General features: G+C 35.6%; 1 protein-coding gene across 1 annotated transcript in view; it reads right to left on the minus strand.

Moving 5' to 3' along the window:
• Nucleotides 1–19,138, minus strand: part of LOC104271516 (receptor-type tyrosine-protein phosphatase delta-like) — a gene marked incomplete at its 3' end in the record, with an annotated part of 97,805 nt that extends 78,667 nt beyond the window's left edge. The window contains exons 1-3 of the mRNA XM_009866201.1: nt 19,044–19,138; nt 4,065–4,126; nt 261–406 (exon numbers count right to left, since the gene is read on the minus strand). Of these exons, the coding sequence (XP_009864503.1) occupies nt 261–406; nt 4,065–4,126; nt 19,044–19,138 (303 nt within the window). The remainder of the gene's footprint in view (nt 1–260; nt 407–4,064; nt 4,127–19,043) is intronic.
• Between the last annotated feature and the right edge of the window lie 258 nt (nt 19,139–19,396).

A 19,396-nucleotide genomic window follows, 5' to 3' on the forward strand; every position in this document is an offset into this window, starting at 1 on the left:
ATAGCAGGCTGAGCAGGAACATGTCAAGGCTCCTCAGTTAAATCAAGTTAGCCTAGAAAACAGCAGTAGCAGTTTTCTCTTTAACAGCGTGAAGCATAAGCAGTTTGCAAAATAAAAACTTCACGAGACTGCCCCCACTAAACGATTCCTGTTAGTCTTAGTTGTTTTGCTTAACCACTGGTAACAAAGCACACACACTAGGGTTAAAACCAAGGCTGCAATTAATGTTTTTCAGAGGAACAGAACAATGGACCTAATACCTCAAATCTCTGATTGCTGACTTTCTTTCCCTTTTTGTTCCAGACAATTTTAGGTCTTGGATCTCCTGTGGCTTGACAGATGAATGAGGCGACTCCTCCAGAAACCCCTGTCTGGTCAACAGGTGTTCTTGTAAACTTTGGTGGTGCTGAAACAAACAAAAAAACCCTCAACATTAGTCTACATAGTAAACATAAGCCATGTCAAGATTTTAAAGTGAAAAAAAGAAGGAAATGTTTTGTTTCTTCAGTGACAGTATTCACCTGCAAGAGAAAGCATTAAAAAATGAACTAAAATGTCAGGAAAGTACTTTAAGATTTTACTAGTGAAATTCATATTGAAATGGAAATCTGATAGCAACAGAATAGCAAGATCAGACATTATATTTTATCATCATTACAAATAAAAAATCCAATTTGTCTTCGGTTGCAAAATGAGCCCATCAACCAGCTGTAACAAGATCGTGATTCATGACTTGATGTTATGAACACAGGATGTCATGAGATCAAGATTCCCAAATCTGAGCCATTAAAATCAGTGACATTTAGAAGAAAGCATTTGTAGATTTGCAGTGGTGGCGATGAACGGCTATATATTAAAAGTCCACGCAGAAAGGACTGTAACAGAAGGTAGATTTATGCGTGGGCCAGTTTTACATATAGCTCCTGTTCAATCTGAAATTATTCTATTCTGTGAGATTGAAGAAGTGAAAAAAGATCCATCTATTGCAGCAAAAGGAGAGAAACAGAGAAAACATTTTAAGAACAGGAAAAGGCATTTTAGTTAATTATTCTCTTTCCTTCTTTTTCTGTTACAACATAAATAAAATTAATTTATCAGCCTTGTGGACAACATAAATAAAATTAATTTATCAACCTTGTGGACAACATAAATAAAATTAATTTATCAGCCTTGTGGTGAAACAAAATTTTCGAACGTACATCAGTCTAAGACATAACTTCTAAAGATTTAACATAAAAACTATGAGGTTGTGTTCTATCCACAGTCCAGAAATTTTGAAGATTTCCTAAAAATATTTACATAATTTTCTTTCTTAGCTGAGAATTTTTTAGAGATCTAATACACTTTAAGATGCTAACTTGAATGAAATGAATACTTATAGCCAATAAATAATAAAAAAATAAGCTCTCTGCTATACAGCCTTTCTCAGTTTTAAGTTGTTATATGTAGTTGTTCTACAGCAACTGTTGCAATTAATTTTTGCCCTCATCTTCAGCTTTCAGGAGTCAGATCCCTTCTGTTCTCAACCTCCTTCACTTTCCTCTCTTAATTCTGACGTTTCTGTACCTCTACTCTACTAGTTTTCATTTCTAAGTTACTGCTCTTCACTTCTGGTGCATGACTCTTTATTCTGCTGTCCTGGTCTTTCCACGGACAATACTTCTTGTCAGCATGTTTATTTATATGTTAGAAATACAGCAGATTACAAGTATGCATGTATGTAACATTGGAAGAAAACCTGAAATAATTTAAAATGCCAAGAAAATACAATGTGGTCACTATTATTAAACAAATTCAGTATGTTGTTGTTATGTTCCTGGATTAAGTGTGAGAGTACGCAGGCTGTCCTTAGTTTATGAAATTAAAGGACTCTTTTTCACCCTGCCACTAACGTGTAATATATCAGTAACAAAGAGGGTTTTCTTTTAAAAATGCAGTAAAAGTATAATATTCCTGAAAATCTGCATGATTTTTTAATGTAAATGTCAGGCAAAACTGTTATTGCTCAACTATTCAGAATGTGCAAGGGTCCTTGAACTATCGAGTGAATACGTACCTGACACCAAATGCAAGAGCAAATCTAAGCACAGCAAAATAGAATGCCACTGCTGCCACAGGGATGTTATGAAAGAACTACTTTGATGTAAAAAAAAATATGCCAAAACTATGCTAAATAAAACACACTGAAATTAAAATCCAAGTCATAGGCTTTATGCCTGGACCACAGAAAAGAAAGTTATGTATTCTGATGAAAAGCATCTGGGTTTCACCAAAACTGCAAGCTTTGACTCCTTTATACACATGTATTAACTCAGTACATTGATATGTAAAGAGACATGACTGAATCTGATATGCTGATATTCTGTGGCACAAGTAGTTACTGTGTGCCATCAAGTGAAAAATGATGTGCTGCCATTCTCTTTTTATTCTTTTTGACGTTTTATGAATTCACTGTTGAACCTCAAACCAATGAAAGAAAAACACTTTATGGGCAAGTCCATCAGAACAGAGTAACTATGTATGGAAGCTCATAGGCAGATTTTAAATTCCAAATTCATGCCTCACTCATATATTCAATGACTGCCCAACTAATAATTTCAACATCAATAAAGAACTTACTTCCTTAGAGACAAGGTCTGTTTTGGAAAATTTGATGATTTTGCCATGCATTACAAGGGTCAAGGAGGGAAAGCAACTCCACTTAGGAGATGTGCCACATATGCTTCATGAGCATGGTTCAGATAAACACAAGAGAGCTTGCACTAATTTACACTATATTACAATTTACGTTTGCTGTTACTGTGGAGCACAAACAAAACAAACAAAATGCCCTTAATCTCCAGAACTCTGCAAACTGAGAACTGTCTATGAAACAGTGCACATAGCAATATATATGAAATTAAAAATCTTCCACCAAACTTAACTGGTGTTAGAGGTAAAACCAGTTTTCCGACAATTTCTTCATCTAGGACTAGGTCAAAGCTGGTAATGGGCTGCAATTGCTCTGATTCCTTAAGAAAACTGCTTACCAGCTTCTCCTATATAGTGCAGTTGCACAACAATGTGGTTTTGGTAGCTACCTGAAGAACGGTCTTTTTCCAGTCTTTCTTACATGATTTTTTGCTGTACCAACAATCAGTAAAGCTGCTGTTTGTTAACAAAAACACTTGCTACAAAGCATTAGACCTGGTCAATGTTTCCTTTTGCCTTCATGAGAAATTCTTGTAAAACCATTGCCATGACAGTTCTCCAGTGCCTGATCTTGGAAGAAAGACAGTTATCCTTGAGGTATCATATGATATCAGAGAAGGTATACTATTATTAAAAGATTTATAATTTTATCTGAAAAAGGAAACTTGCAGTAGTCCTGTACACTTCAGACATTTCAGGCATACAATGGTCTTTTTCAGTGGTTCATGTTAAATCTACTAAATTAAATTTAACTTGGCAAAACAGCTAAATTCTCCACTTCAGACTCAGCAGTTGCACCAGAAGGATAATAATGCATGCATGTTTAATACGAATTGTGAGGATAAATTGATTTATGGCCAAGAGATGCTTAGGCTATGGTAAGGGTAGCCAGCCAGCCATGGAGAAAGACAGGTACTATGCAATCCATCTTTTCATTATTCAATCAAGATGTTCAACTCATTATATATAAAGTGACCATCATCAGTGTAAGGGTATATGAAATCATAACCCACCAGAACCAAAAATGAAAAATACTATTTGTTCCCTTTATCTTTATCAGGGTAGTTAATTGAAGTCTGACACAAGTTATCTCCACAATTAATGTGTCAGTTTCCTGACACTGATCTTGACCTAAGGTGCTAGGCATTCTGATCGCAAACACAATTACACTGCACACACAGTTGTGTTTATTAACAGGAGGGCAATTTTGATTGAGAATTGACAACTATTTTTAATCTCCCTTAACAACAGCAGTGCAGAGTCCAACAGAAATTCTCTGCAGTATATGTCATTAAGCACAACAACAACCTATATGGGAACCTTTCAGTGCAATTAGATCTGTCAAAAAAAAAAAATCCGATATAATCAGTTACCAACTATGATATCATAGCCTTTTAGTACTTCCAGAACTCTACTTGGACAGATTTCAATGCAGCTGCAATTAAAATAACAGATGTGTATTTAAAATAAGAAAAGTAAAATTCAGTTACAATCAACATGTCATATTTCTGGATTTGAATTGCCCTGTGGTCATCATTAAAAATGCAGCAATTTTGGCCAGTAAATGCAAACAACACAAGTTTTGATTGTTTCAGCTTGTTTACCTACCAGTGTCTTCTCAGGTATTTGTCCTGCTACTGAATGTTGATATCTTGTCAAGGGAACAAATTTACAGCAGAAGATTTCCATAACTTGGACTCATGGAGAGCAAAACAAGTCTCTGCTGCATTTTATGCACATTATGCTGGGATTCCTGAGAAGCTCAAGTGGCAGCTATTGCAAATACACTCTAATATATATCAGAAAATTTAATTTATTGCTAGATCACCTTAGATATGCTGAGCTTTAAATTGTTTGGTTTAAGGAATTTAAAGCCACAGAAATGAGTCTGCTGCTTCAACAAGCAGTCAAGCTGTGTGTCCCTGCCTTCTTTCCACTGCTACTGAAAGCTGTTCTTGTGTAAAGGACGTAACTCCTCTAAGTAAGAGATGAATATGAGGATAAGACTTCACCTTCTTGAAAGGTAAAGTGAAAGCTAGGAATGCATGCAACCCAAGTATAGCAAGCTGAAAATGTGGACCTACTATGGACAAGACAAATAGCGAATGCAGATCTTAATACATTTCTGTTTCTAGACCCTCCACCTGGGGAGTATGGAAGTTCCTGGTATACCAGGAAAAAAATCAACAACAACAATAACAACAAAATAACAGAAATACCCTTTAGTCACCCCAAGTCCCATTTTGCAACCTTCACTGCATCCCACTGACTTATCAGGAATGGCTATGTATTCTAAGCAAACAGGACATAAACTGGCTCACGTTCAGTACCAGTGAAGGCTCTTGTCCCAGTAAAACCAAACAAATAGGCAAATGTTGCATGTAATCTCAGCTGGATACTGTGTAGATACATTACAAATTACATGAGTTACTACTGTTTTCACAATTCTCTTAGGAGTTAATATACTTTTAAAAAGTTATATATATGTAGTATTTGATTGAAAGCTTTTTTGTGCTCATTTATTTATAAAAAAAAAATCAAAGCACACTCACTTAAAGCATTCACTGCTAATTTACTCATTAATCATAATTTGTGACATCAGTTAGACTGATCATTGCTATAAGCAATTGTTTTGCCTTAATTCTAACCTGCACCTATGGTGGACCTGCAAATTGGCTATGTAAGAAAATTAATTAACTTTCTATTTCTATAATGATGAGCAACAATTTGTATTCATGAAATCTGCGTAAAGAAATCCCGAAGTTACGAACTGGTATGTTCCAAAAAGCTCTTGTCTGTCAGTCACAAGCTGGTGAAATGTTTGTTTCTCACTATAAACATCCTAAATTTGCATCATCCTTGCACTCTTCAGCAAGAAGAATAGCAACTATGTATTCTTCAAGTGCCTTCACACTCTGAGCAGCTGTATAGTTTTATTATCCTGAGAATGAAAATTACCAGCTTTTTATCTTTGAACTACCAAATACGATTTAGCTATGCCAACTGATTCCATCTGAAGACCTTGATCCATTTAGTTCACAAAAATTATTTGCAGGTACAAACATAGAACTAAGCTATTTCACTTTACAGGCATCAAAACATCCTCTTAAAAGCCCAACTCCTAAAACAACTTTCATAAAATCTTTATAATATAGTCATAATGTTTATCTCTCCACCTTTTTTTTTCTGCTGATCATACTCTTCTAAAAAGACAAGCACTCAAAAGAAACAATTCTATAAAAAAATGTCTGTTTGGGGGGCAGTTGTTTTTTTTTTCCCAATTTAGCAGTCAGCTCCAGATCCCCAACCATTAATGAGCCTAAGTATACCCACCTTATAAATTTAGTAAGCTGCTCAAAAAAAGATTATTAATTCCTGATCTCAATGAAAATATTAAAAAGTCAAGCCTATCTTTATGTTTTCAAGTTTTCTACAATGCACAGTGTCAGTTTTCTAGGATGACCATTGGGTTTATTCTTCCCTGAAATACAGAATCAAATGACATACTTACAAGTAACACCTTGCAGGTAGAATAGATAAGTTACATTTTTCAGAAGGCCTGATGTTAAAACAGCACATTCCTAATTTGTACCTCTAGGCTCTGCAAACCTTGGTACCAGCTCATTTCATTGGGGATTATGTATGCTTTTTTAGAGACATTATCTGAGCCCTAGGGACAAGGGAGGAATACAAACCAATAGAGACAGCAGCAGACCTTTATTTTCCAGCTAATGTCATGCCCCCCACTACCACACTCATTTACAGTTTATAGCAACTGGGAGAAAGAAAATGGCTTTCACAAATGTGAAGAACCTATGAAAAAGCCTTTTATTAATACTACTACTATAGGTTATAGCCTAAGAAGGATGAAGCTGAAGAATTTACTCCTTTGCTTTTTCTATTAAAACTGTTGCAGGCAACCTGGTAACAATTTAAGCTGGTTTGTGACAAATTACTAGGACACTTACTGTAAAACCGAGACCAGTCATTAACTGCTGCCTCATCTGAGTGTTAGGGCACTAACAGGAAGCTAGCCCATGGGTCAGCCTCTTCGATGACCAGAACAAAGGAGAAAGCTCCTGAAGCCAGATCTGCTCCCACTCCAATCTCCTTTGCTTTCAATCCCTAAGTTGCACACACAGCTTTATCTGCCAGTGTTACCCACCCATTAATTTCAATACAAATTTTAAGCTTCTTTTAAATATCACTACAAAAAAATAAAAGTTTTACATATTTGTTTCCAAATCTCCCCTTATGTACTCCACTGTCTCTTCAGTTTTTTTCTACATAAGAATTGTGGTTTACAGTAGTTTAAGAAAAGATGATCAGGATGCTTGATTCTATTATTTGATTAACATGAGCACTGAAAGATGTCGGTGTAGCATTAAGCAACCACCATGCAGTAAATGCACAGGAGGGCAAGAATTCTCTTTCCCATTGCCAAAGGAACTCCAACACTGTAAATTTAACTCAACTGCATATATGCCTTTAAGTTGGACACTAGCACATACGTTCAAATCCACAATACAAAACAAAATAGGCATAAGCTTGTGTGTATACATAACGTTTACCACAAGTGGCACATGCAAAGTCTGGGTGGAACTTAATCTACCTGAGTTTGAAAGAGGAACTTGCTATTTAATCCAGTACTAAGCCTTCTTCTAGCAGCAAATAAACAGCATGAAGTCTCTTGAATCTAAAAGGTTAGTGACTTGCACCACTTCATCCCCCAGGAACATTACATAACCTTGTCATATTCACTAATTTAATGAAAGGAAATTCTGCTTCAAAGCTCTCTACTGCTTCTTTTTCAAATTTTAATGTCTGCAGACTGCACATGAATTATTTGGTAACTGAGAGGTGACACTCCTTTTCTGCAAAGCAGAAGCAGTGGATCTCAAAACACCAGGCGAGACAAGGAATTTTGCTCTAAGAGAAAAGGGGGAATAACAAGATCATACAGGTAAGAGCTTCAATTAGTGACTGAGGGTATTTGGGTTATGACTAGAGACTGGTTTTTCAGTCTTATTAAAGCACTCAGAATACAGGTATTAAAAGCAGGAATAATAAAATTGGGGCACTGTAACAACTGAGGGAAGCTTCCACTCATTTTTTATTTATTTACATAGAAAAAACTGCATACTGCTCTATTTACACACAGAGCAGATTCCTGATTAGTGACTGTGAAAGCAAAATTCCCTGTCTAACGATAAGACTTATTCAAAGAGAAAAGAAATCATCAAACTCTACCTACTAAATACGGTTCAGTGTTAATTCTTGGCAAGGCATCCATATAAGCGAATTCTCGTAACTCCTGTTAAAGTAGAAGAGAAATTAATAATATCCTGCCACAAGACTTACTTTCATCTAAGAATCATCTTTTGTTTCCACTACTGGAGGCAAACTGCTTTATTACCAATACCCCCACAGGGCACCATATCACAGGGGAAAATCACTCTTACAATCTGCTACCATGCTCTGTGAAAGTGACCCAGGATCCCAGTCTTTTGTACAACATGCCTATATAGGTGAAATTCCTTCATGTTATCCACTTACTGTAAATCCATCCCTATCTCAAGGCAGCTGAAGGTGAAAGCCAGAAAAAATTATAAAACTCAATATACACGTTATCAAAGTTTATAAGGATACAGGTGGTAGAAAAGTTGAAGTCATTCAATCTTTCTGTTACAGTTAACAAAACCAAGAGACCTTCCTTCACTCTCATTTTCAGATAAGGTGAGGAGGCTTAGCTTAGGGACCAAGCCTTTGGCCCCATGCTAGTCCCTGACTTTCATCTCCAAAAGATGAGGAATATACCGAATTTCCTCCTTAGTGTATGAAGGTGACTTTTAGATTCATCAAACCTGTCTCAGATATAACTGACAAGGTGGCTTTATATCTTCTCTTCTTCTGAAGCATCCTAAGTAGAGTCATATCCTGTCCTGGTGGTAAACACACAGTTTTACACCTTTTTGTTGGGTTAAACTATTAAACTGCTGAGGGGCAGACTGCTGTTTCTTGGGACAAATGTGTACGTGCATCTAATGAAATCTTAACAGCCCATATGAAAATACACAGTTTGAGGCATTAGGATGTTTAGTAGGACATTCTACTTGCAAACCAGTAGTAAGAGATGGCATGAATTGACACAAGCATCATTCATTGAGCTAAACTGATTAAAAAAAGACTGTAGCATTAGACTTGCTATAAAATAATAATAATAAAAAAGCTATTTTGTAGAGATTTAGAAATCTTTCTTTCTTTCTTACTAGGTTAGAACTACTTGACCCCAGAACTTCATAAACTTCCTCTCTTTTAGTTGTAAAATAACATTTACCATTTGCATTCAGAAATTAATTACATAAAACCTAAATTAAGTATCCAGCCAAGCAGAGAGAATAATTGTTCCAGCAATGCTGTGAGAGCTACGCAATGCAATCCAGTGTCAGCTGTACTAAAAGATAGACAGGTTAGTGTGGCTTGTAAGATAATATATTGCTGATGCATAAGCAGACATTGATAAACTAGGACAGAAAACTGGTTATACCTATTAAAAAAGATACAGTGACTAGAGGCCCCAGTGGATCATTCCTACTGCTTGTCTACAAGTCACTTAAGATTCATCAGTATGGTTAACACAGTAGCCTGTTCTGAGGTACGCTTATGCAGATATAAAAGCACTGATTAGTATGTATGTACACTGGCAGTACTCTTAATACTGTTTGTTTTCAGTACTACACAAAAGTGTCCTACTGTGCATAGCTCCTGCTGTGGATACAAGCTCCTACAAGCCCCATTTTGTTGTCAGTAAGGACACTGCACTGCTAATATGCAAAAAATACTACTCCTAAAGTGCAGTTTTGCAGTTAAAATGGCATCTGCTCTATTAAGTTCTTCTACAAGATCAGTATTGCTCTAGCTCCTCTACAATAAACTTATGCCAGTAGAAACTTTAAGTATATTATAATAATACATTAAAGAATGTGAGCTAAAACTTCATATAAAACTGTGTATGACCAAGTTGTAATTAGCTAAAAAATTCAATTATATAGTAGAAATATAACCAAAAGAAATGTATTACTATGTAAAGATAAACTTCTAATTACTAGAAGTCCATTTCTGTTTTAATTCTGACACATGACAGCACCTTGTACAACAGATGTTCTGCAATCCATCATCTAAAATCACTTTTTTTGAATTATTTGAAATATTGTATGTCACTGTAGCATTGAACTTGCTTTACAACAATCTTGCATGGGTAGTCATGTTACCTAAGTGATTTTAATGTAATTTTCAGACCTAAATAGATAAACTTGTACCGCAGTGCCTACATGTGTCTACAGCTCTCTCATCCATTTCTCACCAATGATAGCTTCCTATCTTCCATGTCCAGTTTTGTTCAATATCTTCATCAATGACCTGGATGAGGCGAAAGAATGCAGCCTCAGCAAGTTTTCTAGGATTCTAGGATTCTGTGAGTCTATGTTCAAGATAATTTTATTCATCTTTAAAAAAATAATCAAAAAATCATAACACTACATGGAACTGATATTCAGTCAAGGGCATAGTATTTAAAAGGGGCTATAAAGACAAATTCAGAGTGGAAGATGAGTAGGAGTTTTACGTGTGGCCAGATATTATGCTTGTTGTAAGAGGAAATTTTACAATAGAATTCTCTGGCTTCTTTTGTCATTCAATACAAAGGTGTTCTGCTATTGAATTGAAGACGCCAGAAATATTTTTCTTTCTTTCATACAGGTTATTTATAGTATGAAAGTTAAAAGGAATTCCAAATGGTAGTTATTAATGTGGTCTATAAAGATCTTGAAGAGCCTCACTTTCATCTAGCCATCTTCCTTAGAAGAAATTCCCATCAAATATCCAAATTCTGCTTTATCCTTACTTAAGAAAATGAACAGTGGTCCAAATACAGTGACTTTCATTCCATTCTCATGGTCGTCTCATGAATTGTCTTTGTCTTAAGTTCTTCTTGCTCAGTCCACAGCTGTTTTGAGACCAAGCTAAACAGACCAAACTGGAATTGTCCAGCATAGTTCAGTTGTGTGGTCCCAGAAGAGTCAGTGGAGGCAATTCAGGATCAATAAAGTTAATTCACATGGGACTTACATCATACCTTATCTGTGGAGTGATTATATTTCTATAGTGAAGGATCCCCCATAAATTGGAACCATGACTGTATCAGTAGTGATGTGCAGATGTGATCTTAGCAGGGTCTGAAATATATTTTCAAGTTAGTGATTTAACACTAAGTACTTGCAATACATTCTGTGATTTCTCCCAAGCTACCGTTTTTAAGGCTTAGTGTTTTAGAAAATTACAAAATACAAGATGGAAAGAGCTTTGTAGGACACAGTAAAGCATCTTTCTTTAAAAAAAAAAAAAAAAAAAATTTGCCTTGTCACAGAGATTTTCACTCTGAAACCTCCATCATAATTGGACAGCACAACTCATGTCAATTTTTAAAATAAAAGTAAAAATTACTGAAACATAACTACCAATAAGGATTGCACCCTCCATTTTTCTTTAAAGGGCAAATAAGTTATCTCCAATTACTTTAAAAACAAGAAGCAGTATCAGTCCTACTCATGTTTTCCTTCTCAGCTAATATCCAAGTAGTGAGAAGATTCAGAAAACAAATTCACTGAAGTTTGGTCTCAAGAGATAAAACTAGAGGGAAAAAGCACTGAAATTGACAGCTGGCTACTGGACAGAAGAGAGGGCTGAGAGCCAAAACTTTGTAATTCTAATCCCATCTCTGCTAATTGCTTGTCGGTTAGCTTCAGGCAAATTACTTAACCTCCATGTCTCAATTTCCTTACTTCCAGGATTACGCTACTTACATATGTCACAAAACATGAGATGGAGTAGTATACTGGTTACTGTCACTATATTGACAAAATTGGTATAGAGATTTGTGCTTATGGATTGAATGAGAGGGCTGGAAAATGTTCATTGAAGCCCTATCTACTCAGAGTAAGGATGACATATTAGGGTGAAGGATAGAAAACTAAACAAACTATACTCAAATCTTTACACTGTCAATGCAGACTGGTAGCTATTTGGCAAATTTATTACTCTTGGCAAGTTGCAGTCTTCTGCATATCAGTATTGTAAAATGTTGGTTTAATTAACACTCGTTTCTCAAAGGAAATCAGCTTACATTGCAGAAGTGTACTGAATAAGAACTGCTCATTTTGACACTGAGAGGTAAGTACTGAGAACGATTATCTTCTACAAAATTATAATAAATTATTTCTAAAAAATATATTGCCCTGTACCATAACTCAAACCAGTGTTGTGTGCATCCATTCAAAAAACAGAAATGAATGTTTTAATTATGCAGTCATGTTAATATTTGCTTAAAAATTTCATTTTTATAAAACTAAACATGCATAGATATGTTTACATTTAGGTGTTACACAAGTTCAGAAATTAGAAATTTAGGAAAACTGCATTTTACACATCAGGCTTCAGCATCCTCTTGAAAGCATACTTTGAAGTGGCTGATTGTTTCCTGTATTTGCCATCACAATCTCAAATTTCTGTATGAATCTCAATGGCATGCTCAAAATGTAGAAAATGTCTAGTGATCAATCATTGTACTGTATCATCAAAGCTACAATCTGCTCACAGGAATCATACAAAAGTAGGGTAAAATCTGCCCTATTTGCAAGATTTCTTGATTTTTCTCTGCTTCTTCCTTCTGCATACAAGAAGACAATCACAACAGAATTCACAACAGAACTAAAATTGTTGACACAAATTCAAATGAGGTTAGACTACTGAAACTGGGCACCCAAAGAACACAGCAGGTAACAAAAAGAGCACACAATAGTTGGCCTCAAATTTCCAAAAGTGACGAACTGGGTTGCAGAAAAGAATGATTAGGAAAAACTCTGAAAACATGCCTTGTTTTATTAAAAATGTGTTGAAAAGCAAAAGTGAAGCAGAAATTTCTGTTCAAACAATCCAGAGTTATAACCCAAACTAAAATGATTTTCAGTTCTATTTAAGAATTAAATAAAAATAAGGTCTTTACATATTAATATGTAGCCAATCAGTCATGCAGGTTTATAAAAAATGGAAAGTGTTTGAAAGCTTTACTTTTAGGATGTATAAAAGTTGTTTGCTCACAAGTGCTGCCTGGAAAGTTGTAATTTAATCTTTGTGTTCCTTAACATGCAATGCAACATACAGAATAATAGCAAGAACTCTTGAATGAATTACTGTATTATTCATAAATCACAAGAATCAATTACTATGTGTATTGTTCCTTCACTGAATGCCTTCAGAAAAGCAGCTTCTGGAGGTTCAGTAATTTTGCACACCACTGTGTCAAAAGCTGGCACACACAACTGGAAAAAATTCTAATTAGAGTTAGCAATAAATATTTAGAAGTTACACTTTGATGCTTTCAATTTCTAATACCAAACCTCTTTCTCGAAGTAGACAGCTCTCAAAAAGCTCTAGAAAAAAATCAAGTCTTTGAAGTTCTTGTTTTCATTATTCTTAGCAGTGCTCTTCACTGTGATAACACAATATAAGGCAATATAGAGTACCAAAGTAAAAAGGGAAGTTGCTAGAAGAATATAAACATAAAATCAGAAGGAAGAAATATAAGGAAAACCAAAGTCCGAGGTACTTTAATTTTAAAAAGAAACACTTCACTTTCCATAATTAGGAACTGCTGTTATTCAAGGAAATTATGTTTTAAGGTTACAAATTACCAGGCATTAAAAAAATCCCACAATATATGCCTGACTACATGACTTGCCATGGCAAACAAAAGGCAAACTAAAGAAGGTTTTTGCTTCTGAGTGCATAAGGCTAGCACAGGAAAAAAATGCCAATACTTCAAACAGTGTTAAAAGCATCTCTCACCTTTGAGTTTACTCATACTGCAGTCAATCCTGTAATTAGTGTTACGCACACCTTCTCGTCAGTTTTAATTTAGGTAAAGCAGCACAGGTAAATGTTAGCTACAGATCGCTAAATCAGGTATCACAGGTAACTATATGGACCTTGCAGATGGATTAGGACTCCCACAAGCAACCAGACTACCCTGTCTGTGTAATGGTTAAGGTAGCCAGAGCACGTCTATACAGGCACAAATAAGAACAGCGACTTCAGAACTGAAAGAAATAGTCATACCAAACTTTTCACCTTCCTTCATTCCTCACAAAAAAACCATGCTAATCCATACTGCATTACACAAACTGAACTCCCATGATTCAGCAAACTGTTATAAAGATGTATTTGCCTTGTCACTATCAAAATGACATTTTGTGTATGCGAGTAAATCCTTCCATGCTGGTAGCCTTCAAGTTCAAACTTTCTGCAACACCTGAATGTCAAATTTCTTTCATAATCCACCAACATATTTTCTCTTTATACTATGTGGAAGTGAATTCATCCAACTTCTGCTTTGAGCCTCCCCTGTTCTTTCAGATCTGAGAATCTAAGTCCCTTTTCCCAGAAATCAGGACTTATTTATTTCTTAAGTTTTCTGATCATGTTCCAGCAAATTTTTCCACCATGCCCTCAATTTCTTTCTTATCTTGCTTACAGGTGATTCCTCTTCATTACAATAAATGAGTATGAAATTAGACCAAAAGCTAAAGTATTACATTGTTAAAAGGTGGGATGGCTATCACCAAGTAGTTTTAATTGCCAAACATTGCAAATGGAATAAATATTAGAAATTGCACTGTGGAATCACAGTCAATTGCCTGCATCAGTGTTACTTGAAAAGATTCAATGCTCTTCCCACATACTGCTTCACTGTGACCTTTCAGGACTGACTAAATTAACCTCTTTTCTCAAAGAAATAAACAGGCAATGAAAGTCATGCAGGTCTGCACAGTTTCATGTGAAAGAACAATGAAGAACAGATAAAAAATTCACATAGTGACCTCCAAAGTCCAGACATTTACGTCTAGGAGCAGCTATCTTTCTCCTAAGATCAGATGAAAGCGTGAAAACAACACAACAGAATTGAATGCTTAAGTGACTGACAGAAAAACTTGACGTGCAGAATAGTGAAAGAAATGCATCTTTAGGTATTTCATGCAGATGATTAAACCTGTTACACACTTCTCTTTCTGTTTTAACTGATTTTCTACAAGAGAGGCTATTAGATTCTTAGAACATTGTGGGCCACAGGCTGAGATATAAATTTTGCTTTATATACAAGTGAAATCCTGGTGCTAGATGAATCAGTGGCATTCCTAAATGGGATAAGCCTTTTGTCCAAATGGCTAGATTTTCCATGACTGTAAATGACTGCAGTACTAGTACTGTTTTTCAGGGCACACACTTACAGACTCTTCTAAAGACTTCTACAGTTATGGTCACAAAATGAAGGTTGTGCAAGATACAACATGCTGAACACAAACATGTATTTACATGGTGAGTACAAATATACATTTAGATATGTAGAGATTCTGGAAGAACCTTTCTGATGCAACCAAATTTCTGTAAAAGATCATTCCTTCGAAGACTGAACAGTTTTGAGAATTAATTTGTTTCATTTTGTTAGAAAATTGCCTACCTCTGTCATCAGTTGATATTATATTTTATTCAGGAGGATTTATGCATTTTATGTCTCTAATTACATAAAATATTTTCCCTCTTTTGAAAAAGAGAAGATATGCATGCTATATACAGCTAAGGTGTTTTCTGAAATGAGCTGGCTAAAATCTTCAATTTTGTAAGCTAATGAAAACTCAGGAACTCCAGTGACACTGCTCAAATTTACAGAATTTGAGGATTTGGCTTGTTATTTTTTCATTCAGGTTAAGTAGCAAGAAGCACACATTTACAGCGCTATGATCAGGTATTAATTAAATAGCTTCCAACAATAACAGAATTTTGCAAGCTTACTACATTATGGACTAAATCAGCACTGACTGCACATAAATGAGTGAATAGCTGTAATCTGGTATTATTTATATATTTGCTTCAGCAAAGTCTGATCATATCAAGTAACTGTAACCAACTCCTAGTCAGCTAGCACTCACCATCACAGACTCGGAAAAAAAAAAGGAAAATAAAGAGAGCGTAGAATACAGAATACATTCCATATGCTGTAAACCAACTGGCCTGCGTGACAGGCACTCACACAACACTGTGCAAAAAAAAAAAAGATAAATGAATGAGAGTCATAGAAGTTCTTACATTTAAGTTTTTACCTATCTTTTTATGAGACAAAAGCAAACCTATATTTTAAATAAACTGATTCATATTGTGCTTAATTTGAGTCTTGCATATAAAAAGTAAAAAAAGTTAAAGTCTGTGATAAAAAACACAGCAGTTTTTTATCAATTAATTTACTAAAATTCAAGACTCGATATTTTTTCTCAGCAACTAAGAGCACAGTATTTCTTTTATTCCAGAAGTATGTGCTTTTCGGCAAGTCGGAGAAAGGTATCTTGTTATCTCAATCTTGCTACTTAATTTAATTAGCCTTACTTGCTTAATCATACTTAATTACTTATTCACAATGAAACAATTATCAGGAGAAAAAGAGGCATAAAAATGTCAAATATCAGTATTGTTTACTGAGTTCAGCTTTTTTGGATGGTAAGATACAGGAAAGAGGGCAGAGACAGTTTTCAGCAATGAGAATGTATCATTATAGAATCACAGAATGGCCTAGGCTGGAAGGGACCTTAGAGATCATTTAATCCAACCTCCCTGTCATGGGCAGGGACGCCACCTCTTGACTAGACCAGGCAACACATGGGGACCGGGCGAGAATCGAACCCGCGACCTCCATGTTGTCATTGTTGTCAGCACTGTGCTCAAACCACTGAGCTAATTATGCTTCTATGAAGTTCGTAAATGTATGTCTGATCCTACAGCATAAGAAATTTATACAGAAGTGGAAATTCTCATGGCCCGTAGTAAAAGTATTTCCTCTGAAGTGATGCCAAGTATGTATTTATGTGTCCTTATATAACAAATCTCCTTATGTATTGAGTGTAATACTCTGTAACACTTCATCATGCTTGATGAAGCAATATGTTTCAAGATGCTCATAAATATCCAGGCTACTTTGGTAGTAGGTCTTAGTTTCTCTATTTGTTGGCAGATACTATCAATCTCTAATTCTCCTTGTAGTAATCTTGGTAGAAATCAAGGAAAATTTCAGTGAAATCAGGTTAATAAATGGGCAAGAAATAGTGGAGGGGAATCAGTGGCTGAATATTTTTTTAATAAACAGTTTTGTTCTTTTTTCTTTAGGTTAAAACGTCCAAATAAATAAGTTGTTTTGTCATTACTGCTCAGTACAATTATTAACATGTTTGTGAAATTCAATTATGTGATAGGATTTGAAGTGTTTAATAGTGTGTTAAGTACACAGCAGAAATACTGTAATCTTCTAATGGTTGTTGCACAATCATTTTTGTGTTTTTAAATGTCTTTTCCTCTCTCTGAATGCATAACCAATGCATTTAGCACTATTAGAATATACATTTAGTACCTTTAATATTATTATTTTCATGTATACAAACTAGAGAAACAAGTAATAGAAATGGTGTATTTTCTGATATGAATATTCAAATTCTTCCACTTTTATCTTCTTTAATACTACAGGACAGAAGAAACCACAATTTAAAATTATGAACAAATATTTGTATCATAAAACCACAGATATTACAGATTAGAGGTTGCTTTGAATAATTTTTGTTCTGCTCCTTCTCAGGTATATTACAGATTCTATTGTTATACTGTCTTTACATTTATGTTCATGTTTATTTACAATTATTTTTTTAATTTGGACTGAACGTGACTTATGTCAACATAATCTCTTTTCACACAATGCAACTGGCATTAATATATTGTGAAAGATAAAGAGAACATTCACATTTCCGATCACAGAAAAAGAAAAACCAAAGATTAACAAGATGTCTCACAGAGAGTAAGATTATTATTTTCATTCATAAGGGTGCACAAAGGAGGCCCAGTTGCAATCAGAGGGAAAGGCCCAATTACAAACTTAAATAGCAGTTGAAATGTATGTTATTTTTAAATGTTTCAGTGTAAACTGAAAGCTCAGCTCTAAAATTATAAGTACCAACATAGTCAGGAAAGAGAACGCTAAAGCAAGACACCATAGAAAGAAAGCCATAATAATGACACAAACTAAATGGATAGGAGGGAAGAATGGCTAATAAAGTAGAATTAACACGGTTTCCTTTCACAAAGCCCTATGGTTGTCCTTCTGTCATAATATCGCAGCCATAAAACGAAAACAAAGCATTATCTGTGAATCATTCCATGAAAATGAGAGTTTCTCTGTGCTATGATCCTCTGATCTAATAAAAGTCTTGTAAGGTCTAAAAAGGCTCAGTTTTGCAGCCAGTCTTGTTTATTATCTTTATCAATGACCTGGATAAGAGGGTCAAATCCACCCTCAGAAAGTTTGTAGCTGACACTAAACTGAGCATGAGTGTTGATCTGCTAGTGGGTAGGAAGGCTGAGCAGAGGTATCTGGACAGGTTGCATCCATGGGCCAGGGTTAATTGTATGAGGTTCAACAAGGCCAAGTATTGGGTCCCAACAACCCCAGTCAATGCTATAGGCTTGGGAAGGAGTGGCTGGAAAGCTGCCTGATGGAAAACTGAGCTAGGGGTACTGGGGAGCAGTCAGCTGGACAGAGTGCCCAGGTGGCCAAGAAGGCCAACAGCATCCTGGCCTCCATCAGCAATAGTGTGGCCAGCAGGAGTAGGGAAGTTATCAAGCCATGTACTTGGCACTCGTGAGGCCACAGCTTGAGTACTGTGTTCCAGGAACCACTGTACAAGAAAGACACTGCGGTAGTAGAGTGTGTCCAGAGAAGGGCAATGAAGCTTGTGAGGGGTCTGGAGAACATCTTATGAGGAGTAGCTGAGGGAACCGGGATTGTTTAGTTTGAAGAAAAAGAGGCTAAGGGGAGACCATATTGTTCTCTATAACTACCTGAAAGGAGGTTGTAGTGAGGTAGGAGTCAGTCTCTTCTTGCAAATAACAAGAAACAGGACTAGAGGAAATGGCCTCAAGTTGCGCCAGGGGAGGTTTAAATTGGATTTTAGGAAAAATTTCCTTAATGAAACAGTGGTGAAGAATTGAAAGAGGCTGCCCAAGGAACTGATGGAGTCACCATCCCTGGAGGTGTTCACTTCAGTACATGGTAGCACTTCAGGACATGGTTTAGTGATCACGATGATGCTGGGCTGACAGTTGGACTAGATGATCTTAGAGGTCTTTTCCAACCATAATTATTCTATGATTCCTTTGTATGATTTAGAAGTATACATGTATTACATCACAGTTGTAAGCCACATTACCTTTGCAGTTTGGAAGGACAAATTTCAGCCAGATATTCAGGTAGTCTTGTGCTGCTATTTGAACACATTACAATTCTAGATCTTTTCAGAGCCATGGTTCAAAAACAAAAAAAAAAGAAATAAAAATCTAATGCCTACATGCAATACTGCAATGAGCTACAAGAAGCTAGAACAAAGCAAGTTGGTTCATCGAATCTGACACACTCTCCAATGAATTCTAGATGAAGAACCAAAGAAAACTCCATATTAAAGTAAAAATGTATCTCAAAAAGACTCTATGATCACAATAAATTTCAAACTCTACACAAAGAAAATTACACTACAAAGTGAGGTACTCTCCGAAGCAAATGTAT

This window comes from Apaloderma vittatum, unplaced genomic scaffold, assembly GCF_000703405.1.
Source record: "Apaloderma vittatum isolate BGI_N311 unplaced genomic scaffold, ASM70340v1 scaffold6323, whole genome shotgun sequence".
Lineage (NCBI taxonomy): Eukaryota > Metazoa > Chordata > Aves > Trogoniformes > Trogonidae > Apaloderma > Apaloderma vittatum.